The 19,911-nt window shown below is 42.6% G+C and overlaps 1 protein-coding gene across 2 annotated transcripts in view; it reads left to right on the top strand.

Moving 5' to 3' along the window:
- The window catches only part of Arhgef3 (Rho guanine nucleotide exchange factor 3), a 353,091-nt gene that overhangs the window by 172,439 nt on the left and 160,741 nt on the right, over positions 1 to 19,911 (top strand). For both annotated transcript variants that reach the window (XM_042679973.1, XM_042679974.1), the window contains one exon: positions 17,105 to 17,167. In XM_042679973.1, the coding sequence (XP_042535907.1) occupies positions 17,105 to 17,167 (63 nt within the window). The remainder of the gene's footprint in view (positions 1 to 17,104; positions 17,168 to 19,911) is intronic.

Genomic DNA, 19,911 nt, shown 5'->3' with positions numbered 1-19,911 from the left:
ATTTCTTTGTTGCTTTGTATGTCTCTTCCCCATGGCATAACCCCTGTTTTCACTGTATTTTATGTTGGTATAATTTGCGGAGGGGAAGGGAAAAGAAACAAATTGTTTAAATAGGGATACAGGTGGACTCATTGCAACAATGAGATGTACAAGATGTTATGTCGAAAAACAAACTTTACAACTTTGGCGCAGGGGGAGGGGGGCGGGGAGATGGGAAGGGATGGGAAGGGGAAACAAAGAAAGAGGCAACAATGCTTGATAAGAAATGTACTCATTACCTTGCTCATGTAATTGTAACCCCTCTGTATGGTATTTTCACAATTTAAAAAAAAGAAAAAGAATTTTTTTTTCTTTTTTCTTTTTCTTTTTTGTCTATCGTGGGGCTTGAGCTAGCCTTGAGCAAAAAAGCTCAGGGACAGCACTCTACAACTTTGAGCCATAACTCCCCTTCCTGTTTTCAGGTGGTTAATTGGCGATCAGAGAGTCTCAAGGGCTATACTGCTAAGGGTGGTTTCAAACTGTGATCCTCAGATCTCAGCCTCCTAAGTAACTAGGATTACAGGATTACAATGAGCCACCAGTACCATGCCCAATGGGTACTATGTTTTATTTAAGGCCCATAATATTTAAGGACTAATGGGTACTATATTTTATTTAAGGCCCATAATATTCCTGATTTTTAAAAAAAATTTATTGTGAAAATATCATACAGAGGGTTACAATTACATGGGCAAGATAATGAGTACATTTCTTATCAAGCAGCATTGCCTCCTCCTTTGTTTCCTCTTCCCATTCCTTCCCGTCTTCCCCCCGCCCCCTTCCTGATTTTTGATGATTGAAATGTAGAAAACAAACTGGGCATGGTGGTACACACTGCCTACTTAGGAATTCAATATAGGAGAATTGCAATCTGAGGCCAGCCCAAGCAAAAGCAAAACACCCTCTTTGTAAAACAAATTAAAAGCAAAAGGGCTACAGGTATGGCTCAAGTGGTAGAGAACTTACTTAGCAAGCATAAGACCCTGAGTTCAATCCTCAGTATGGCCCAGAGAAAAGACATTTTATTATGTGATCCATTCATTTGACAAACATTTTCTTGAACATCTACTGTGTGTCAAGTACTGTGTATGCTTCTGTAGATACATCAGAAGGATGTAATAAAAAAAAAAAAACAGCCAGGTGACTCCAATGTGCACCATACCTCAGATGTCCTACTAAGCTCTGGGAGGCTAGAGTATTACCTGCCAACACCAGTCCATCATAGCCTGAGGGCTGCTGCTAGTACTGTTGCCTCCATAATGCTACTGGCCTATGTAGATCTGAGATGTACGGGGGAATGACAATTGCCATGGGATATGGACCTGCCAGATTTGCTGTACCTAGCTGGACCTGGTATGAAATCTTGGCTTTGTTCAACACTCACAGAGTGGCCCTAATAAAGTCGTTTAGACTCAACTTCAATTCCCTTATGTGTAATAATATTAGATTCAACACAAATAAAAATTCCTAGGATACAATTGGGTTTTTGTTTTTGTTTTTTGTCAGTGGTGGGCTTGCACTCTGGACCTTCAGCTCAAGGCTAGCACTTTATCACTTGAGCCACAGCACCACTTCTGGTTTTCTGGTGGTTAATTAGAGATAAGAATCTCATGGACTTTCTTGCCTGGGCTGCGATCCTCAGATCATCCTGAGTAGCTAGGATTACAGGCATGAGCCACTGGTACCCAGAAATTGGTTGTGTGTGTGAGTGTGTGTGTGTGTGTGTGTGTGTGTGTGTGCGTGCGTGCGTGTGCGTGCCAGTTATGGAGCTTGAACTCAGGGCCTGGGTACTGTCCCTGAGCTTTTTTGCTCAAGGCTAACTCTACCACTTGAGCCACGGCTCTGTTTCCAGCTTTGTGGTAGTTAATTGGAGATACGACTTTCCTGACCAGGCTAGTTTTGAATTGCAGTACTCAAGACTTGCTTCCTGAGTAGCTAGGATTATAGGCAAGAGCCATGGGTGCCCAGCTGCAATTAGTTCTTTTTTTTTTTTTTTTGTCATTGTGGGGCTTGAACTCTGGGCCTGGCCGCTGTCCCTCAGCTCTTCAGCTCAAGGCGAGCGCTCTACCACTCCAGCCACAGTGCCACTTCCAGTTTTCTGGTGGTTTATTGGAGATAAATGTCTCATAGACTTTCCTGCCCAGGATGGGCTTTGAAGTACAATCCCAGATCTCAGCCTCCAGAGTAGCTACAATTACAGGTATGAGCCACCAGCCATCAACTGCAATTAGTAATAGGCAGTTATATATTTCAGCAAAGGGAAGGAAGAAGAAGGCAGGAGCTACTTTCCACAGCCAGAATATATCACACAGAAACCAAGCTTCAGCCATTCAAGCTGTGAGTTCCAACGTGACAGACACTACTAAGTGTTTCTGAGGGAGTCTGCTGTCCGGGTGCCCTCATTGCTCCCCTGCCCCCTCATTCCCTAGATTAAGCTTAAAGCTTCACACATGCTAAGCAAGCACGCCATCACTGAGCTATACTCCCAGCCTGAATCTTTTCTTTTTCTTTTTCTGTAAAGGTGTCCTGATTTGTAAGCAGCTTGGCAAATGCAAATCCAGCATTCTTTATCACTACTTGTGTGGCAGATTGCTGCAGAGAATTGAGGACTAGACACTTTTGGCTGACAGAAAGCTTCCTTTCTATGTGGTTAAAGGCCTGCCTGCTGATATTTGGGAACTTCTCAGAAATGAGTGGAACACTGTGGCTGACAAGGTTTCACCAGCACTCAGGGTATTTCTAGAGAGGAGATGGCAGAGACATATGCCATAAGTCAATGTAGAACTGAGCACTCTCCTTGTCCACTCAGTATTCTTATGAATGATAAACACATTTGAATCTGAGTTATGCAGTTATACAATCTGTTGACTACATGAAGTGCTTGTTTGGAAATTGGACAGGTAGACTAGAGATATAGCTCAGGGGTAGAATACTTGCTTAACATGCACAAGGTCCTAGGTTCAACTCCTAACACAAGGAAAGAAAGAAAGAGAGTGAGAGAAAGAAAGAAAGAAATTACCTGGGTGCCCAGTAGCTTAACTCACACTTGTAATCCTAGCTACTCAGAAGACTGAGGACTGTGGTTCAAAGCTAGCCTGGGGAAGAAAGCCCATGAGATTCTCATTTCCAATTAACTACCAAAAAGCTGGAAGTAGAACACTGACTCAAATGGTAGAGCACTATCCTTAAGCACAAAAGTTCAGGGCCAGCACCCAGGCCCTGAATTCAAGCCCTTATTCCAGTGAGCACGCATGCACTTGCACACACATGCACGCACACACACACACACACACAGAAGAAAAGAAAAAAGAGAAAAGAAATTAAGTAATTATTATTTGGTCAGTCCCCAAACTCTGTCTGTCTGTGTGTCTGTGGGTGTATGTGTGTGTCTGTAGGTGAAAAGAAATTAAGTAATTATTATTTGGTCAGTCCCCAAACTCTGTCTGTCTGTGTGTCTGTGGGTGTATGTGTGTGTGTCTGTGGGTGTATGAATTATATGTTGATAATGTCTTAAAACCATTATATCAGTGAACGATTTTAATAAGTAAGAGTTTTTTACAGTGACTTTTTTTAAACAGAGGCACACACTTTAAGTCCAGCACATTGGAGGCTGAGACAGGAGAATCATGAGTTCAAGGCCAGTGAGAACACACCTCTTCTCCCCAAAACAAACAACAACAACAAAAATCTGTGAATGGGATAAAGGTGTGTGCCTCCATGGCAAAGCACTTGCTGACCACATACACAGCCCTGAGTTCTATCCCCAGCATCAGGAATTTTTTGGAAAGGGAGTAAATAGATGGAGGGGGCCCTGGAAGCACCTGTGATAAATGGATTGTGATTAACCCAATTCAGAGTACCTGACAAGGCAGTAGGGGGGTGGAAAAGTAAATTATAGTAATTTAGAAGGCCTGGGGAAAAGTACTCTGGTTAATTCAATTGTGTGTTTGTTGTTACATCTTATGGTTGACAATCTTGGTAAATATAAACCCTTCTCCCATCTTAGACCATGAGCCTGTGGGGTTTTCCAGGACATTCTTTCTGGGAACTGTTCTTGCTAGCCTTCTAGCTGTGTAGTTTTCTGTCTTTTCTGAGGGTATAAAGCAGTTCCTGCTGACCATCCCTGATTCTGTTGCTAATATGTTGGGATGCCTATTGAGAACTAACTGCATCCCGGGGGTTTAATAGATTTTAACAATCTTCTTTTACACATTGAGCCGGGCACTGGTGGCTCACACCTATAATCCCAGCTATTCAGGAGGCTGATATCTGAGGATGGAGGTTCAAAACTAGCCTGGGCAGATAAAACCAAGAAAGTTACTTTCAATTAGCCAGCAAAAAGTTGGAAGTAGAGGTATAGCTCAAGTGGTAGAGTACCAGCCTTGAGCACAAAAGCTAAGAGAGAGCACCCTAGCTCTGAGTTCAAGCCACAGGATTGGCACACACATGCACATGTGTGTGCACACACACAGACACGCATAAACAATCCTTGTTATGCATAGAAAAGTAAGATTGAATTTAAACACGTTGACTAAGGCTACTCTGTGAGTATTGAACAAAACCCAGATTTCTCCTCTGAGTGGAGGAAGAGTGGTCTGCAGGTAGCTGTGGAGTTGCGGAGGGTGGGGGTGGGGCACTGCTATTGGCTTCCAGGGCTGGCCATAGTACCACCAGCTGGCTAGGACATTCTCCCCACCTGCTTTGTTAAGCCTTTTTCCCTTCTTGGGGAAAGGAAAGCCTTCCCTGGCTAAGGCTGCTCCATCTCTACTTCCAAACAAGATAAAGCAAGTTTCCAATGATAACATCTTAATACACACTTCCCCTAGTTTATCAAAATCACATTAATAAATCAACTTTTAAGACATTGGATTTTCTTTTTATATATATTTTTCTTTGTAAAGATACTGTTACAGAAGGGTTACAGTTACATAAGGTGATGAGTAAATTTCCTCTTGAGCATTGTTGCCCTCTCCTTTGTTTTTCCCTACCATCCCTTCCCTCTCCACCTCCCCAACTCCTCCCTTCCTCTCTCCCCGCCAAGTTGTAAAGTTCATTTTCAACACAGTATTTTGTACATCTCATTGCTACAATGGGTCAACCTGTATCCTTATTTCAGCATTTCGTTATTTCCCTTCCCCTTCCCAAATTAGAAAACCATATATACAATGGGCTGGGACGGTGGCTCAGTGGTAGAGCGCTTGCCTTGCATGCTCGAGGCCCTGGGTTCGATTCCTCAGCACCACATAAGCAAAAAGAAAAAAGCCGGAAGTGGTGCTGTGGCTCAAGTGGTAGAGTGCTAGCCTTGAGCTGAAGAGCTGAGGGACAGCGCCCAGGCCCAGAGTTCAGGCCCCACAACCAGACCAAAAAAAAATTAAAAAAAAAAAAAAGAAAAATGTATATACAAGATGCAGGGCACCAGAATCAAATACAATGAAAACAGGAGTTATACCATGGGGGAAGAACATACAAAGAAACAAAAAAAAAATCACATAGTACATTAAAAAACAACAGCAAGAAAGATAAAAACTCTTGTGTCCCTATCTTGGGGTTCATTTCACTTAGCAACATCTTACATGGTCATATGTACATAGCTTTTGACCTTTTCTGCTTGTCCTAGACATATAGTAGTTATTGCAAATAAGGGAAACCATGGGACCTATGTTTCTTTGGGTCTGGCTTACTTCACTTGTTATAATTTTTTTCTAAGTCTTTCCATTTCCTAGCAAATGGGGCAGTATCATTCTTTCTGAAGGAGGCATAGAATTCTATTGTATATATACCACATTTTCTTGATCCATTCATCTACTGAGGGGCATATGGGTTGGTTCAGAGCTTAGCCATGGAGAATAATGCTACAATAAACATAGTTGTGCTGGTAGCTTTAGTGTGGTCTTGTTTGTGATCATTTGGGTAAATGCCCAAAAGTGGGATTGCTGGGTCATAGGGGAGCTCTATGAAGACATTGGATTTTCTACCTAAGATTTTCCTCAGGTACCCTGTTGTTAATTTAAACTATTAACTGTTGTTAATAGTTTAAAACCGTTCCATCAATGAAGAATTTCAATAAATAGAAGTTTTCTGCCCCTTTTGCCACTAATAATAACAATAAGAACAATGAACATGGGAGCAGTAACTGAGCAGGTCTGATTCCAAGACTTTGGCCCACACCCATGGCGATCTACTGAACTCTCCCAACCACCTTGCAAAGGTAGTGCTATGTCTCCCCTTTCTGACAATGAGAAAATTGAGGTTCCAAAGGTGATGTGATCTTCCTTTAATGTTCCTAGCAAAGAAATGATAAAATGAGATGTAAACTCACCAAATCTGCCTTCAGAAGCTGGCCAGCTTCTTCAAACCACCAATAGTACATGAGAACCCAGTCAGGTGGGATGGTGGTTAAAATTTACCTATCACTCAGAGAATGACATGATTTCCAGTTTCTCTACCCTGTGAGTATAATGAAGAGTTTAGGGGTAAACGGCCCAGCATTTCAGAACTTTGGAAAAAGGCGTGCACTTTTAAAATACAGAGGAACAACAGTGGGACTCAGGAGCTACTATGTTGAAAGTGAACTGTGCTGCTTGTAGGCAGAAATAGGAGGGGGAAAACTGGCAGAGAGTGAAAAAAGAGGTGACATTCTCTAAAAAGAAATGTACTCATCACCTGACTTATGAAATGGTAATAACTAAGAAAGAGACATGTGAAAAAGTAAATAAAATACAGAGGAAAACAAACACTGTGGAATCAAGGTCTCTGAAACAAAACAACAAACTAGTGGTCCTCTTTCTGCTCAGATGTGAATTTATTCAGTTGCAGCTCTGGCAAGTGCAAAAATACAGAGTGCTGTGGCTCACCTCCCCAAAGGCTGCACAATGAAACGAGGGCATCAAAGCCTCTGAAACCACCAAAGCTGTTGCCGAGGAGCAGATAAGTAAGAAAGGGCTGCGATCTGGTTTGAATTTATTCATTATAAATGCCTCATCAGAGCCCATTTGCTGTAAAGACTGGAGCTGCACTTTCTCTCAGTGCATCTTTGCTGCTCTGCTCACCTGATTATTAAATCAAAAAGCCTCATAATTAAATCACACGGCTGTTCTGACACTAATCAGTTCAATCTCAGTCATTTAAAATGGAGTCAGGTTTGCAGCAGGAGAAGGACCTACTGCAAATGAGACTGAAGGTATCTAGGTGGCCTCCACAGACAACTCTGAAGGATTTGGGCTGGTAGAGTAGAGCCAGGCTGCCTCCTAGGTATCTTATTTGTCATCCTGGGGATCCTCCCTATACTCTAACTCTTAGATACCCCACTGACCCCTGAATGTCAAAGAGCAACAAAACAATTACACCTACAGCAAAAGTAACAGTAATTGCAATTGCAGACAACCACAGGAGCAATAATAAATACAATTTTTTTGTTTTGGTCAATCGTGTAGCTCTTTTGCTCAAGATGATTACTCACAACACCACTTCCATTTTTGAGTGGTTAATGGGAGTTAAGAGTCTCATAGAGACTTTTCTGCCTGGGTTGGCTTCCAACCGAGATTCTCACATCTCAGCCTCCTGAGTAGCTAGGATTACAAGTGTGAACCACTGGCACCCAGCAATAAATATAATTTTAAAAATACCTTTTGCCATACTGTTGGCCTCAAATATCTTAAGTATTTTATTTCCTCTAAACCTTGAAATAACCCTATGATGGAGAAACTAAAGCATATAAGCTGATATATCCCACACACATAGCATATGAATTCTGAAACTTACTATACATCCTCAGTAACCATGTGGGAAGTAAAGAAGTGACCTTTGTTCAAGGTCACACCAAGCAGCATGGTGGAGCTAGATTTTGTATTCAAGTCTTATCTCAAGCCCGCTCTTAATAGTTATTATCATTTTAATATAATTGTAAAAAGTGATAAATATTAACTTAAACATATATTGTTTTTGATTGATTGATCGAGACATGGTCTCACTATGTAGATTAGACTGGCCTCATGCTCACTATAAAGCTTAGGCAGACCTCAACCTCCCAATCCTTCTGCCTTAGCCTCCCAAATGCTGGGATTACAGAAGTACATCACTAGGTCCAGCAAAAAATCTCTTCTAGTTTTCACAGTCACAGAGAGGCCTTCTGGTGATTTTTTTTTTTTTTTTTTTGATCAGAGAATCAAGAGATGGTTTGCCAGTACTTCTAGAAAATACTTCCATTAACTTCCTGGCAGGCCTAACCTTTCTGTCATTGCTGTTTCTTACCATCCTCTGGTGAATGGTAGGTATTGGATGAAGAGCCCAGCTGCTCCCTGCAGTCAATTATGGTTTGATTCAACTGGTTTCTTTCCTATCTGAAGTATAATCATGCTTAGATGCCAGGTTCCTAAATCATAGAGACTACGTCCTCTAGCTGAGGTCTGGGATGTGGAAAGATTTGCTGGTAATTCCTTAAATACATCTGACCTTACTTCTCAAAGGAAGTGTGAAGATTTCCAGTGCCTCACTAGGACCATCGTCTGAACCACCGTGATTTCTTTTTAACGTGTGTGTGTGTGTGTGTGTGTGTGTGTGTGTACGCGTGCGTGCACGCACGTGCGTGCATGCGTGCTTAATTGGAGACAGGAGACTCACAAACTTTCCTGCCTGGGTTGGCTTCAAACTATGATCCTCGGATCTCAGCCTCCTAAGTAGCTAAGATTATAGGTGTGAGCCCTGAGTGCCTGGCTCGTCTGTGCATTTTAAGGCAAATCAAGGCCCCCACTGTAAGGAAAAGGCTCTTTCTTATTTCACAAGCAGGAATCTGAGCTTGAACAGCAGCTTTGACATTTCAGAGGAAATTTGAAGTTGAAGCATTTCAGCCTTGAGTGACCTTGGCTTTTGAGAATTTTGATTTCGTTTTGGTGGCCAGGTAAGTTTGTGGAAGGGAAAGGTGTCACCACAAGAACACTGGCCTCCTTTATTCATTCTTTCTTTGAGTCACCTGTTCAGAAGCTACTCATTGCACAGTGCTCAGACGTGACATGGGGAGAGCCATGGAATTAGTTATGTGTCGCAGTCCAAGCCATCACTGGCTCACCCTAGAGCTTTGTTGACATTGCTCCTAGGGAAGTGAACTGTGCATTAGCTTCAGTAAACTTCAGGCCATAACAGGGCAAGCTCTGGGCTCCTCAGACTGGCTAAGAACTTGGTAGAGGTAGACTGAGTATAAATGCAGTTCACACAAGGTCCTTCCTGCCTTCAAGCTCTCCCTGGTAAGCTGTCTGTGCTTAGAGATACACACAAGGGGTAAAATGACCATTGTCTTACTGTGGACAGGGACCAGGGTCTCTAAAGGCCAGTTATCTAGATGACCCATCCTCTGCACCTGTGCTGTCCCAAGCCCTGGGGCAAGATGGCATGCCAGGAAGCACACTAGAGCCCAGCCTCTACCACTTGTGAATCATACAGCCATGGACCTCACTATTAGATTCTGTCTTCTCCTTTCTAGAATGAAAATAGTGCCAATTCCTGTCTGGTGGTCTGTGCTACAATGATCGGGTGAGGTTCTCCTTACCAGAATTTAGCTTTGTGAGAAACACATGCTGAATGTTTGGTAGACAAAAACTGCCATTGCTCAGGCACTGGTAGCTCATGCCTGTAATCTTAGCTACTCAAGAGGCTAGTATCTGATACCTGAGGATAGCAGTTCAAAGCCAGCTCAGGCAGGACAGTCTATGAAGCTCTTCAGTTAACCAGCAAAAAGCCAGAAGGGGAGCTGTGGCTCAAGTGGTAGAGTGCTAGTGAGCTCAAGCCCCAGTATCCCCCACTCAAAAACAAAAACAAAAAATCCCTGCCCTTACCATCAGTCTTCACTATGAGTATTGATCCCTTTGTTGAGGTATAAAATGAGTATTGTGGCCACGATACTTCTGCTTTCTGAGCAGTTTATGTCCATGGCTATGTGGCTTATGTCCAATGGTGATTTCTTCCCTGAGCTATTCTGGTACTAGTGGCATGAGCCCAGCTCTCCAGTGAGGGAGAAAGTTCTTTCCTAGGTCTGGCCTGCTATGCCTGTGGAAGTCAGGCACCCTGTGTGGTCTTGTTGAGGGCTCATGAGCTGCCTGGCAGTGGAGTATGTGGAGTACGTTCACATCTCAGCCCTTTGCTCTGGCCACCTGAGTGCTCAGGACTTGGGTGACTGATGAAGAGGACGTTTCCCAAAGGGAGTCAAAGGCATCAACCACACAAAAAATGTTTTAAATTAAAAATCAAGGAATAATACTTTAGGAGAAGCTTGGCCTTGTAGCAAGTAGGTGCAGTATGAGGCTCTAGAACTCTGGCAGACCATGTCCTGCCTTCCTGGGCTTACATCTCATGGAAAAGTCAATCCAAATAACCAGGACATGAACTATGAAAGCATCTTTTTCTGGTTCTGTATAGTGTTTCATCTGTCTCTGTCTCAGCACTGTATCTGACTCATGCAGAACAGAGACCACAATTTGATTATTTTCTTTCCTTCCCTCCTTCCTTCCTTCCTTCCTTCCTTCCTTCCTTCCTTCCTTCCTTCCTTCCTTCCTTCCTTCCTTCCTTCCTTCCTTCCTTCCGGTGATACTGAGGATTGAACTCAGAACCTTGTACTTGCTAGTCAGGCTCTGTACCTTGAGCTATAATCTCTCTATTTGCTTCTATTTTTTTTTTCAGGTAGAGGCTCCTGTTAACTTTGCCTGGACTATGATTATGCTACCTCCACTCCTATGTGCTGGGACTACAGGCATGCCTTACCACACCCAGCTCTTTGTTTTCTTTTTACTTCTGGTTTTTATGTGTAAAATATGTCTGGCTCATACACCATGATATCCCATATCCCATGTACAAAAAGTGCTCAGGAAACATAGAGTTAATGAACAGTAATTAAGTAATCTTTTGTGAGTTTTTTTTTTTTGCTTCTAGCTCAGATTTATACTTCACTTTCTTTTTGCTAGCTGGGTTAAACCACCATCCTATTGTAATGAAAAAAATGACAAGAAAAAAAATTCACCCTCATAATCCAGGCAGTTTTATTTTGTAAAGTTTGTGGGTTTCTTAAGAAGATTATTCTGTCCTGGATTAACTGGTGGTAGCATAATTAAAAGGCCACTAGAGAACATTTGTCTTGTAGACTTGACACTGAGGAATGTGGAAGTATCTGGCAGGCTGGGTTGGGGGCTCTGACCTTACTGTTGAGCTCTGGAGAGGGATCATGCCCGTGGAGATGAGAGTCCTCTGCTGGATGACTGCTTAGTGAGTATGTACAATTGACAAAGACTTGATCCCTAGAAGTGGAACTATAAAACCATAAGCTCCATAATCTAACAATATCAAGTAATAGCAAACATCTGTGTATTGATTGCTTTGTCATATGTGATAGGAGCTGCCAGGTTTTTAGGCACCTACTATGCACCAGGCCTTGTTCTAGACACTGTATAGACACACACACACACACACACACACACACACACACACACACACACACACACACAGTGGGCTAGACTGCTAGGCATCTACTATGCAGGTAACACCTAAGGATGTCACATTCTTCCCGGCTCCAGGTATGGCACTATAATGTCTCAAACCACAGAGGCTGAAGTCAGGAAGGACTTGGGTCACTACAGGCATCAGGACTTCCCCCACAGCAATTCTCTCCCCCAACCTGAGGGCAAGTGGCTGAGCATAGCATTCACCCATCTGCTGTATTCTATAATCCTCCTCAATATGGTGCTCCAGGCAGGTGCTACCAGACATTCCAGGTGGCAAGTAAGATATGAACTCTTGCCACACATGCTTTAAACAGTGTATGTGAAGGGTTTAGAATGCTGAACTCAGAATTACATTGTTGTTACACTGTATCCATGTAACTAATGAATGAATTGCTTATTTCTAGTGACCTCCATTTATTAGCCTGCACAATGGGAACTATATCACTTGTTATACATTCTTGCTTCAAAAATGTCACCATGACTACTGTGGCCAGTGGCTCAAGTCTGTAATCCTAGCTCCTTGAGAGGTAGAAATCAGAGGATTGTGGTCTGAGGCCAGACTGACAAAAAGAAGTTAACCATATTAAATCTCAACGAGTAGCAGGGCATGTTGGTGCAAGCCTGTTAGAGATTTGAGGAAACATGAGTAAGAGAATCACAGCCCAGACTTACCCCAGGCATAAAAGCAAGACCCTCATCTTTAACATAACCAGTGCAAAAGGGACTGGAAGTGCAGCTTGAGTGATTGACTTCCCACTTAGCAAGAAAAAGGTCCAGAGTTCAGAACTGAGTGACACCAAGGAAAGCGTCAGAGTCAGTCAACACATAAGCTGAAATGAGCGCCAGTAGCTCACATCTGTAATCCTAGCTACTCAGGAGGCTGAGATATGATTGGCTTGAAGTCAGTCTGGGCAGTCTGTCTCCTTCATGAGACTCATATTTCCAGTTCAACAGCAAAAAGCCAGAAGTGAAGTAAAGCTCAAGTCGTAGAGTGCTAAACTTGAGCAAAAAAGCCAACAAGAGTACAAGACCCTGAGTTCAAGCCCCCGTGCTGGCACAAAAGAAAAATAACAAAAAACAAAACAAAAACAAGTATGCTGGAAGTATTTGGGATGCTGAAGCTGGAGGATCATGTAAACTCTGGCCTTCAAGGCCAGCCTAAGACCCTCTCTTTAAAAACAAACAAAACACCCAGAAAACAAAAACAAGTAAATATAAGCCAGCAAACTGGTTTCCCTGACACTACAATGCTGCGTTAGTAGTCCCGGGATGATAACTGGGCAGGAACACCTGCACAGATAGCACATCCTCAGATGTGGCCAGGGAGCCTGGCTCATCTCGCAGCTCCACACAAGGCCCCAGTGGAGGAGGTGCTTGGAGCTACCCCTTGGCCTGCTTGTTACCACAGATCTGGGGACAGCTTCCCTAGGGACAGCTTAGGGCACCAGCATCTCTACATCATTCCCTCACACTGCTTCCATGGAAAAGAACACACAGGATCTAGAACTCTACTACCCTATGAGGGCAGGCTCCACATGCTTTTCCTCGTGATTTGATATAGCTAGTTGCTGGCTTGATGAAAAGAACCGCAGACCACTTCCAATCTTCCGCTGACAAAGTTATTGATACTTCAGGCCTAGTCAGGTGCCTCTTCCTCCAGGAAGACCTCCATCACAATGCTCCCAGAGCCCTCCAGCCTTCAGTCTGAGCACCTCTGGTGTGCCAGGGACTCCTCTCTGTGTATAATATGCACTACCATGTTTAATCCTATCTCTCAGAGAGTAGAAGCTGATTCCACCTCTGCCCTTGCCTTGGTCTTGGCATTGAAAAACGCTGACTCAGTGAAGTAAAGCGACTGTCCCTCAGATGTGTGGATCTTGCTTTGCTGTTCATTGTATTTGTCTGTCTGTCCTTCATGAATGGGAGTTGCTGACCTGTGCATTCCTGGGAGCAAACATAGTATCTGGCCCACAGAGGATGGTCAACAAACCTTTGTGGGATTGATGTAAACAGAACAGTTCCTTTCTAATCCCTGATTTGGTTCAAGCCCAGAGTTTTGATAGAAGAGGCAGCAGGAGAGGAGAGTTCCTGGGGGGATAAAGAAAGACTCCACATTTCTCTGGTTAATCCTGAACCTTCATGCCAGCAGCTCTGGTCTTTTGGCAGCTTTCTTCCAAGTAGCATCAGTAGACTTAGCAAATCATTTACTACTTGCCACTGGGTGCTAGTGGCTTATATCTGTAATTCTAGCTACTCTAGGAGGCTGAGATCATGCTTCAAAGCCAGCCTAGGTAGAAAACTCCATGAGACTCTTACTTCCAATTAACTCACAAAAAGCCGGAAGTGGAGATGCAGCTCAAATGATAGAGCACCAGCCTTGAGTGTGAAAAATGAGAAAGAATGAAAAGCCCTGAGTTCAATCACCAGTACCAGCTCCAAAAAAACAAGGGAAGAGAAGGGAAGGGGAGCGGAGGGGAGGGGAGAAGACTTACTTGAGTGGTTTAGCTGAGGATAGAGAGGAGAGGTGAACATATCTTTGATAAGGTTTCTTGTGGTTTATACATGAAATTTAAAAAATACAGGTGGAAAGTTGTTTTTTTTTTTTTTTTTGAGGTCCGGTCGTGGGGCCTGAACTCTGGGCCTGGGCACTGTCCCTCAGCTCTTCAGCTCAAGGCTAGCACTCTACCACTTGAGCCACAGCACCACTTCTGGCTTTTTCTGCTTATGTGGTGCTGAGGAATCGAACCCAGGGCTTCATGCATGCAAGGCAAGCACTCTACCACTGAGCCACCTTCCCAGCCCAGAAAGTATTTTTTCCACCTAATTTGGCTGGGTTCCCTGGTCATAAATTTATAAATTTATTTTAAACATAATCATCTATAGAGGATCAGGAGTGGATGCTTATACTTGTAATCCTATCTAGTCAGGAGGTTTGAGTCCAGCCTGGCCAAAAGTTAGTACAACCCTCATCTCAAACCAACAAACCAGACATATGTGATATACCTGTGGTCCTTGCTACTCAAAAGGCATAAGTAGGAGGATCACAATTTGAGGCCAGCCCCAGATAAAGATGCTAGATCCTATCCGAAAATAACTAAAAACAAACAGGGCTAGGGACGTGGCTGAAGTGGTAGAGTGCTTGCCCTAGCAAATATGAGGCTCTGAGTTCAAATTCTAGCTTCCCCCCCCAACTCTGCAAAAAATAACTATCTTTAGTTAATAATGATTTTTCTGAATTCCAGCAGCTTTTTTCCATTTGTTTTTCCAAAATTACCATATATTGATACTACAAGGGAGATATATTGAGATAATTCCATATATACATAAAGCATACTTTGAAGAAATTCACCTCTCTATCATTTCCTACCCTCTCCCCAATTATTGGTGGATTTCTTAGTACTTTATTATATAAAGAGGATGGACTTCAATGTTCTTTACCTTCCAGAATTATTCTTCTCCCTCCCTAGACAATCTCGCTTTTATACTCATGTCTTGTCATCTTTTTAGGTCTAGATTCAGAATATGAACAAAAATATGCCATGTGTGGCTTTTTGAGCCAAATCATTTTCCTACAATTCCCCACATAATTTCATTCTTTATTGCTCATACTCAATTACATATAAATGTACCATATTTTCTTTATCCATTCGTTGGTTGAAAGGTTTCTAGGCTGATTCTACAGCGTGGGGATTGTGAGTAGTGCCACAATAAACATGGGTTTGCAGCTATCTTTCTTGTATGGTGATTTATACTCCTTTGGATATAGACCCAAGAAAAATATGGTGGTATTGTTTTTGATGAACCTCCATAGTGGTTACACTAGTTTATATTTTCACTAGCAGCTCATGAGGGTCCCTTCACCCTCACATTCTCTCCAACAATTGTTATTTTCTTGATGATTATATCTCACTCTGACTAGGGTAAGATAAAATCCTAAGATAATTTAGTTGCATTTCCTTTAAAATTAAGAATGTTAGACATTTGTCATGTGTTTATTAGTGACTTTTACTTCTCTGAATTGTTCAATTTGTTTGCCCATTTATTAACTGTAGTATTATTTGTTCCTTCAAAGTGTTATTTTTCTTCTTATTTCCTGGCCACCTGGAATCTACTTAGAAAATAATTTGCTGTTGCATATACCTTCAAGTGTTTCCCTACATTTTTTATGGTACTTTTTAATAATTCCGGTCTTATATTAAGATCATTATTGATCTGTTTTGAGGTTTTTGTTTGTTTGTTTGTTTGTTTGTTTTTCTGGTCGGTTGTGGGGCTTGAACTCTGGGCCTGGGTGCTGTCCCTTAGCTCTTCAGCTCAAGGTGAGCACTCTAACACTCGAGCCACAGTGCCATTTCTGCTTTTCTGGTCTCACAGACTTTCCTGCCCGGGGCTGACTTTGAACCCAGATTCTCAGATCTCAGCCTCCTGAGTAGCTAGGATTACAGGCGTGAGCTACCAGTGCTTGGCTTTGAGTTATTTTTTATAGTATAATAGATATGAGTCTAGTCCCAGTCTCCTACATGTAATTTTCCTAGCACTGTTGGAGAAGAGGCTGTATTTTTCTCAATTTTGTTTGTTTGTTTGTTTGTTTGTTTTACTCTTTTGTCAAAACTCAGATGGCTGAAGTGAGGGTTTATGTTCTTGGTCTTCTGTTCCATTAGTCCCTCTGTCTATTTTATGGCTATCTAATGAGAAGGTACTTAAGTTTCTCCTCTCCTCCGCAGCATTGTTGTCCTGTGATTGTACCAAGATTCTGGGTGAGCTTTCGAATTAATTCAGACTTCCAAGTAAAAAGCAGCTCTGAAAATGGAATACCTGTATCTCCAAAGAAAATGAGATATTCTTGCCATTTTAATCTGTCCTTCCAAGCTAGTTGAATTCTGACTCTGGTTCTAAGTTTTTAAATGTTAAAGGGAGATATTAGCTATTTTTTTAAGAAAAAGAAAAAAAGGAAATGCAAAAAGAGACTATAGCATCAGAAATATGAATCATAATACAAACCAATTGTCCTAGAGCTTAGTAGTTTCCGATTATTCTTAGAACAGTTCTCTTTCTTTTTTTTACTTTTATTTTTTTTTATTTTTATTTTTTTTTTTTTTTAATTTTGTTTTTGGGTCCGGTCGTGGGGCCTGAACTCTGGGCCTGGGCGCTGTCCTCAGCTCTTCAGCTCAAGGCTAGCGCTCTACCACTTGAGCCACAGCACCACTTCCGGCCTTTTTCTTTTTGCTTATGTGGTGCTGAGGAATCGAACCCAGGGCCTCAAGCATGCAAGGCAAGCACTCTACCACTGAGCCACCTTCCAGCCCCTTTTTACTTTTATTTTTTATTGTGAAAATACCGTACAGAGGGGTTACAATTACATGGGCAAGATAACGAGTACATTTCTTATCAAGCATTGTTGCCTCCTCCTTTGTTTCCCCTTCCCATCCCCTCCCATCCTCCCCTCCCCCCCAACGCCCAGAACAGTTCTCTTTCTTAAAGGTGGACATGACAAGGATTGTATATGCTATTTGACTGCTTGTTTGCTTTCTTCCATGCAAGCCACAACTCCGTTTACATTTGAGCTTTGTTTTCTTGTTTTGCAGCGGAAGCGGAAGCAGAGTGCCCAGGATGAAGATGCTGTCAGCCTTTGCAGTCTGGACATAAGTGTAAGTTGGTTCCTTCTACCTCCAGCCTCAACCCTGCTCATGAGATGGCCACTCTTTTCTCAGTGATGTTTGTACTATGCTGTCTACTTCTAGGATCTGATTATGGAAGATGTAATCTGAGTTGTTTTTTTTTTTTTTCATTTTGCTGAAGTTACACAGCTGACTTCAATTTGCAAACCAAGTTGTTTGTCATGGATGTCATTTTTCTCATAAGTGAATTATATATAAACGTAGTGCTTCTGGGCAGAATCTAGAGCAATCTCACTGTGCTGTTTTAGAAGCAGATTCAAGAAGATGGAACAGGTGTTTGCCCTCTCTGAGGGATGTTGAGTGGCTTGACCCAACTCAAGCAGCCAGACAGCTTGGCTAGAGAAGACTCCAGAAGCACGGTAGAATGAGTAGTGGCTTTGGAATCAATAGATCTTAGTTGAGGTTACTAGGATTTGAACTCAGGACTTTGCCCTTGCTAAGCAAGCATTCTATTGTTTAGCCATGCCCTAGCAATAGATCTTAGTTTAAATGGAGTTTTCTTTTATAGTTCAAATTTCCTTATTTGGAAAAATAGGATAAAAAGACTTCATTAAAAAACTGTGGGAGATGGGCTGGGAAGGTGGCTCAGTGGTAGAGTGCTTGCCTCGCATGCATGAAGCCCTGGGTTTAATTCCTCAGCACCACATAAGCAGAAAAAGGCGGAAGTGGTGCTGTTGCTCAAGTGATAGAGTGCTAGCCTTGAGCTGAAGAGCTGAGTGACAGTACCAGGCCCAGAGTTCAAGCCCCACAACCGACAAAAAAACAAAACAAAACAAACCTGTAGGAGAGACTTAACTGAAATTTCCTGCTTAGGAAATGTTTCCCTTGGGCTGGGAAGGTGGCTCAGTGGCAAAGTGCTTGCCTTGCATGCATGAGGCCCTGGGTTCGATTACTCAGCACCACATAAGCAGAAAAAGCTGGAAGTGGCACTGTGGCTCAAGTGGTAGAGCTCTAGCCTTGAGTTGAAGAGCTGAGGGACAGCGCCCAGGCCCACAGTTCAGCCCCATGTCCAGAAAAATAAGAAAAGAAAAGAAATGTTTCTCTTTTCTTCTCATTTTAACTGTTATACTAAAATAAGTTCTTACTAGTTTTTTAAAAATTGTTCTGAGTTGGGTGAATACTGATGGCTTATGCCTGTAATCTAATAGGAGGTTGAGATCTGAGGATCACAGTTCAAAGGCACCCTAAGCAGGAAAGTCCATTAGACAGGCTCTTATCTCCAATTTACCACCAATGGAGTTATGGCTCAAGTGGTAGAGTGCCAGCCTTGAGCTAAAAGCAATGGGACAGTGTCCAGGCTCTGAGTTCAATCCTAGTACCAGCACAAAAATGTTGTGTGTTAAATAAAACAGTAAAAGTGAAAATACCAAGGACATTCTATTTCTTGGTACTCATTAGGCACTTATCAGACATTAGCTTGGTTGTGTTTTGGTTAAAAGCAGAAGTTTGCCAAAGAGACTCCAGTGAGTTGGATACTGGTGATGTTAGGGGAAAAGCATCCAAGGAGTCTGGTCTTTAGACTCACTTCCTCTCAGCAACTTCCTGTCCTGGCCTCTCCATCTCCTCACTGAGGCTACTCTGAAGCTTCTCTCATCCAGGGTTAGGCTGGGCTAGGAATTTGAGTCCTCCTTAGGTTCCTCTGCTTCCCACTTCCTTGAATTTAACCGTCAGCCACCATGGGTCCATCTAACCTTACGCTTTAATATTTCTTCTGCACAGACCATGAAAGCTAGGGTTAGCAGATAAGAAGGCTCATAAGAATTAAGACTTAACAATGGAGGAGTAAGGCCCTGAGTTCAGATCCCACCATGAGGGGGTGGGGGTGGGAACAACAAGAAAAATTCTTAAGGACCAAGAGTAGTAGCTCAGCTATTTAGAGGATTGTACAAGCAAAATAGAAGACCTTATATGAAAAATATTTAAAGCAAAAAGCCCTGGAGGTATGACAAGCTCATGGTCCTGAGTTCAAAATCCCAGTACCACCAAAAAACGAAACCTAAGTTCTGGTCTTGACTTTACCTATAACTAACAATGTAACTTGGGCCTAGTCCCCTTCTCTCTGTATTCCAGTTTCTCCTCCACTTGTTAAAAAAGTAGGGATCTGGTCTTCTAAAACCATTGTGAAAATCTGAAACTCAACATTAACTAATGTGATGAGGACATATATGTGCATTGGAATAAGCAATGATCCTTTACCTTTTTTTTTTCTTTTGTCTGTTTCAGGGTTTGAACTTGGAGCCTGGGCCTGTCCCTAGGTGTTTTTGCCCAAGGCTATTGCTCTACCACTTTGAGCTACAGCTCCACTTCTGGTTTTCTGGCTTATTTGAAGATAAGAGTCTCGTGGAGGGGCTGGGAAGGTGGCTCAGCAGTAGAGTGCATGCCTTGCAAGCATGAGGCCCTGGGTTCAATTCCTCAGCACCACATAAACAGAAAAAACCGGAAGTGGCGCTGTGGCTCCAGTGGTAGAGCACTAGCCTTGAGCTGAAGAGCTGAGGGACAGTGCCCAGACCCAGAGTTCAGGCCCCATGACCGGCAAAAAACAAACAAACAAAAAAAAAAGAGTCTCATGGATTTTTCCTGCCCAGGATGGTTTTGAACCATGATCCTCAACCTCCTGAGTAGCTAGTACAGGAGTAAAACACCAGCACCCAGCCTTTTAGCTACTTTTAATTAGTGCAGTTTTCTCTGATACAAACAGCTGGGATAGAGTAGGG

The sequence above is a fragment of the Dipodomys spectabilis genome, unplaced genomic scaffold (assembly GCF_019054845.1).
Source record: "Dipodomys spectabilis isolate Male_0828 unplaced genomic scaffold, ASM1905484v1 ptg000054l, whole genome shotgun sequence".
Lineage (NCBI taxonomy): Eukaryota > Metazoa > Chordata > Mammalia > Rodentia > Heteromyidae > Dipodomys > Dipodomys spectabilis.
This window is presented reverse-complemented; position numbering and strand designations above follow the sequence as displayed.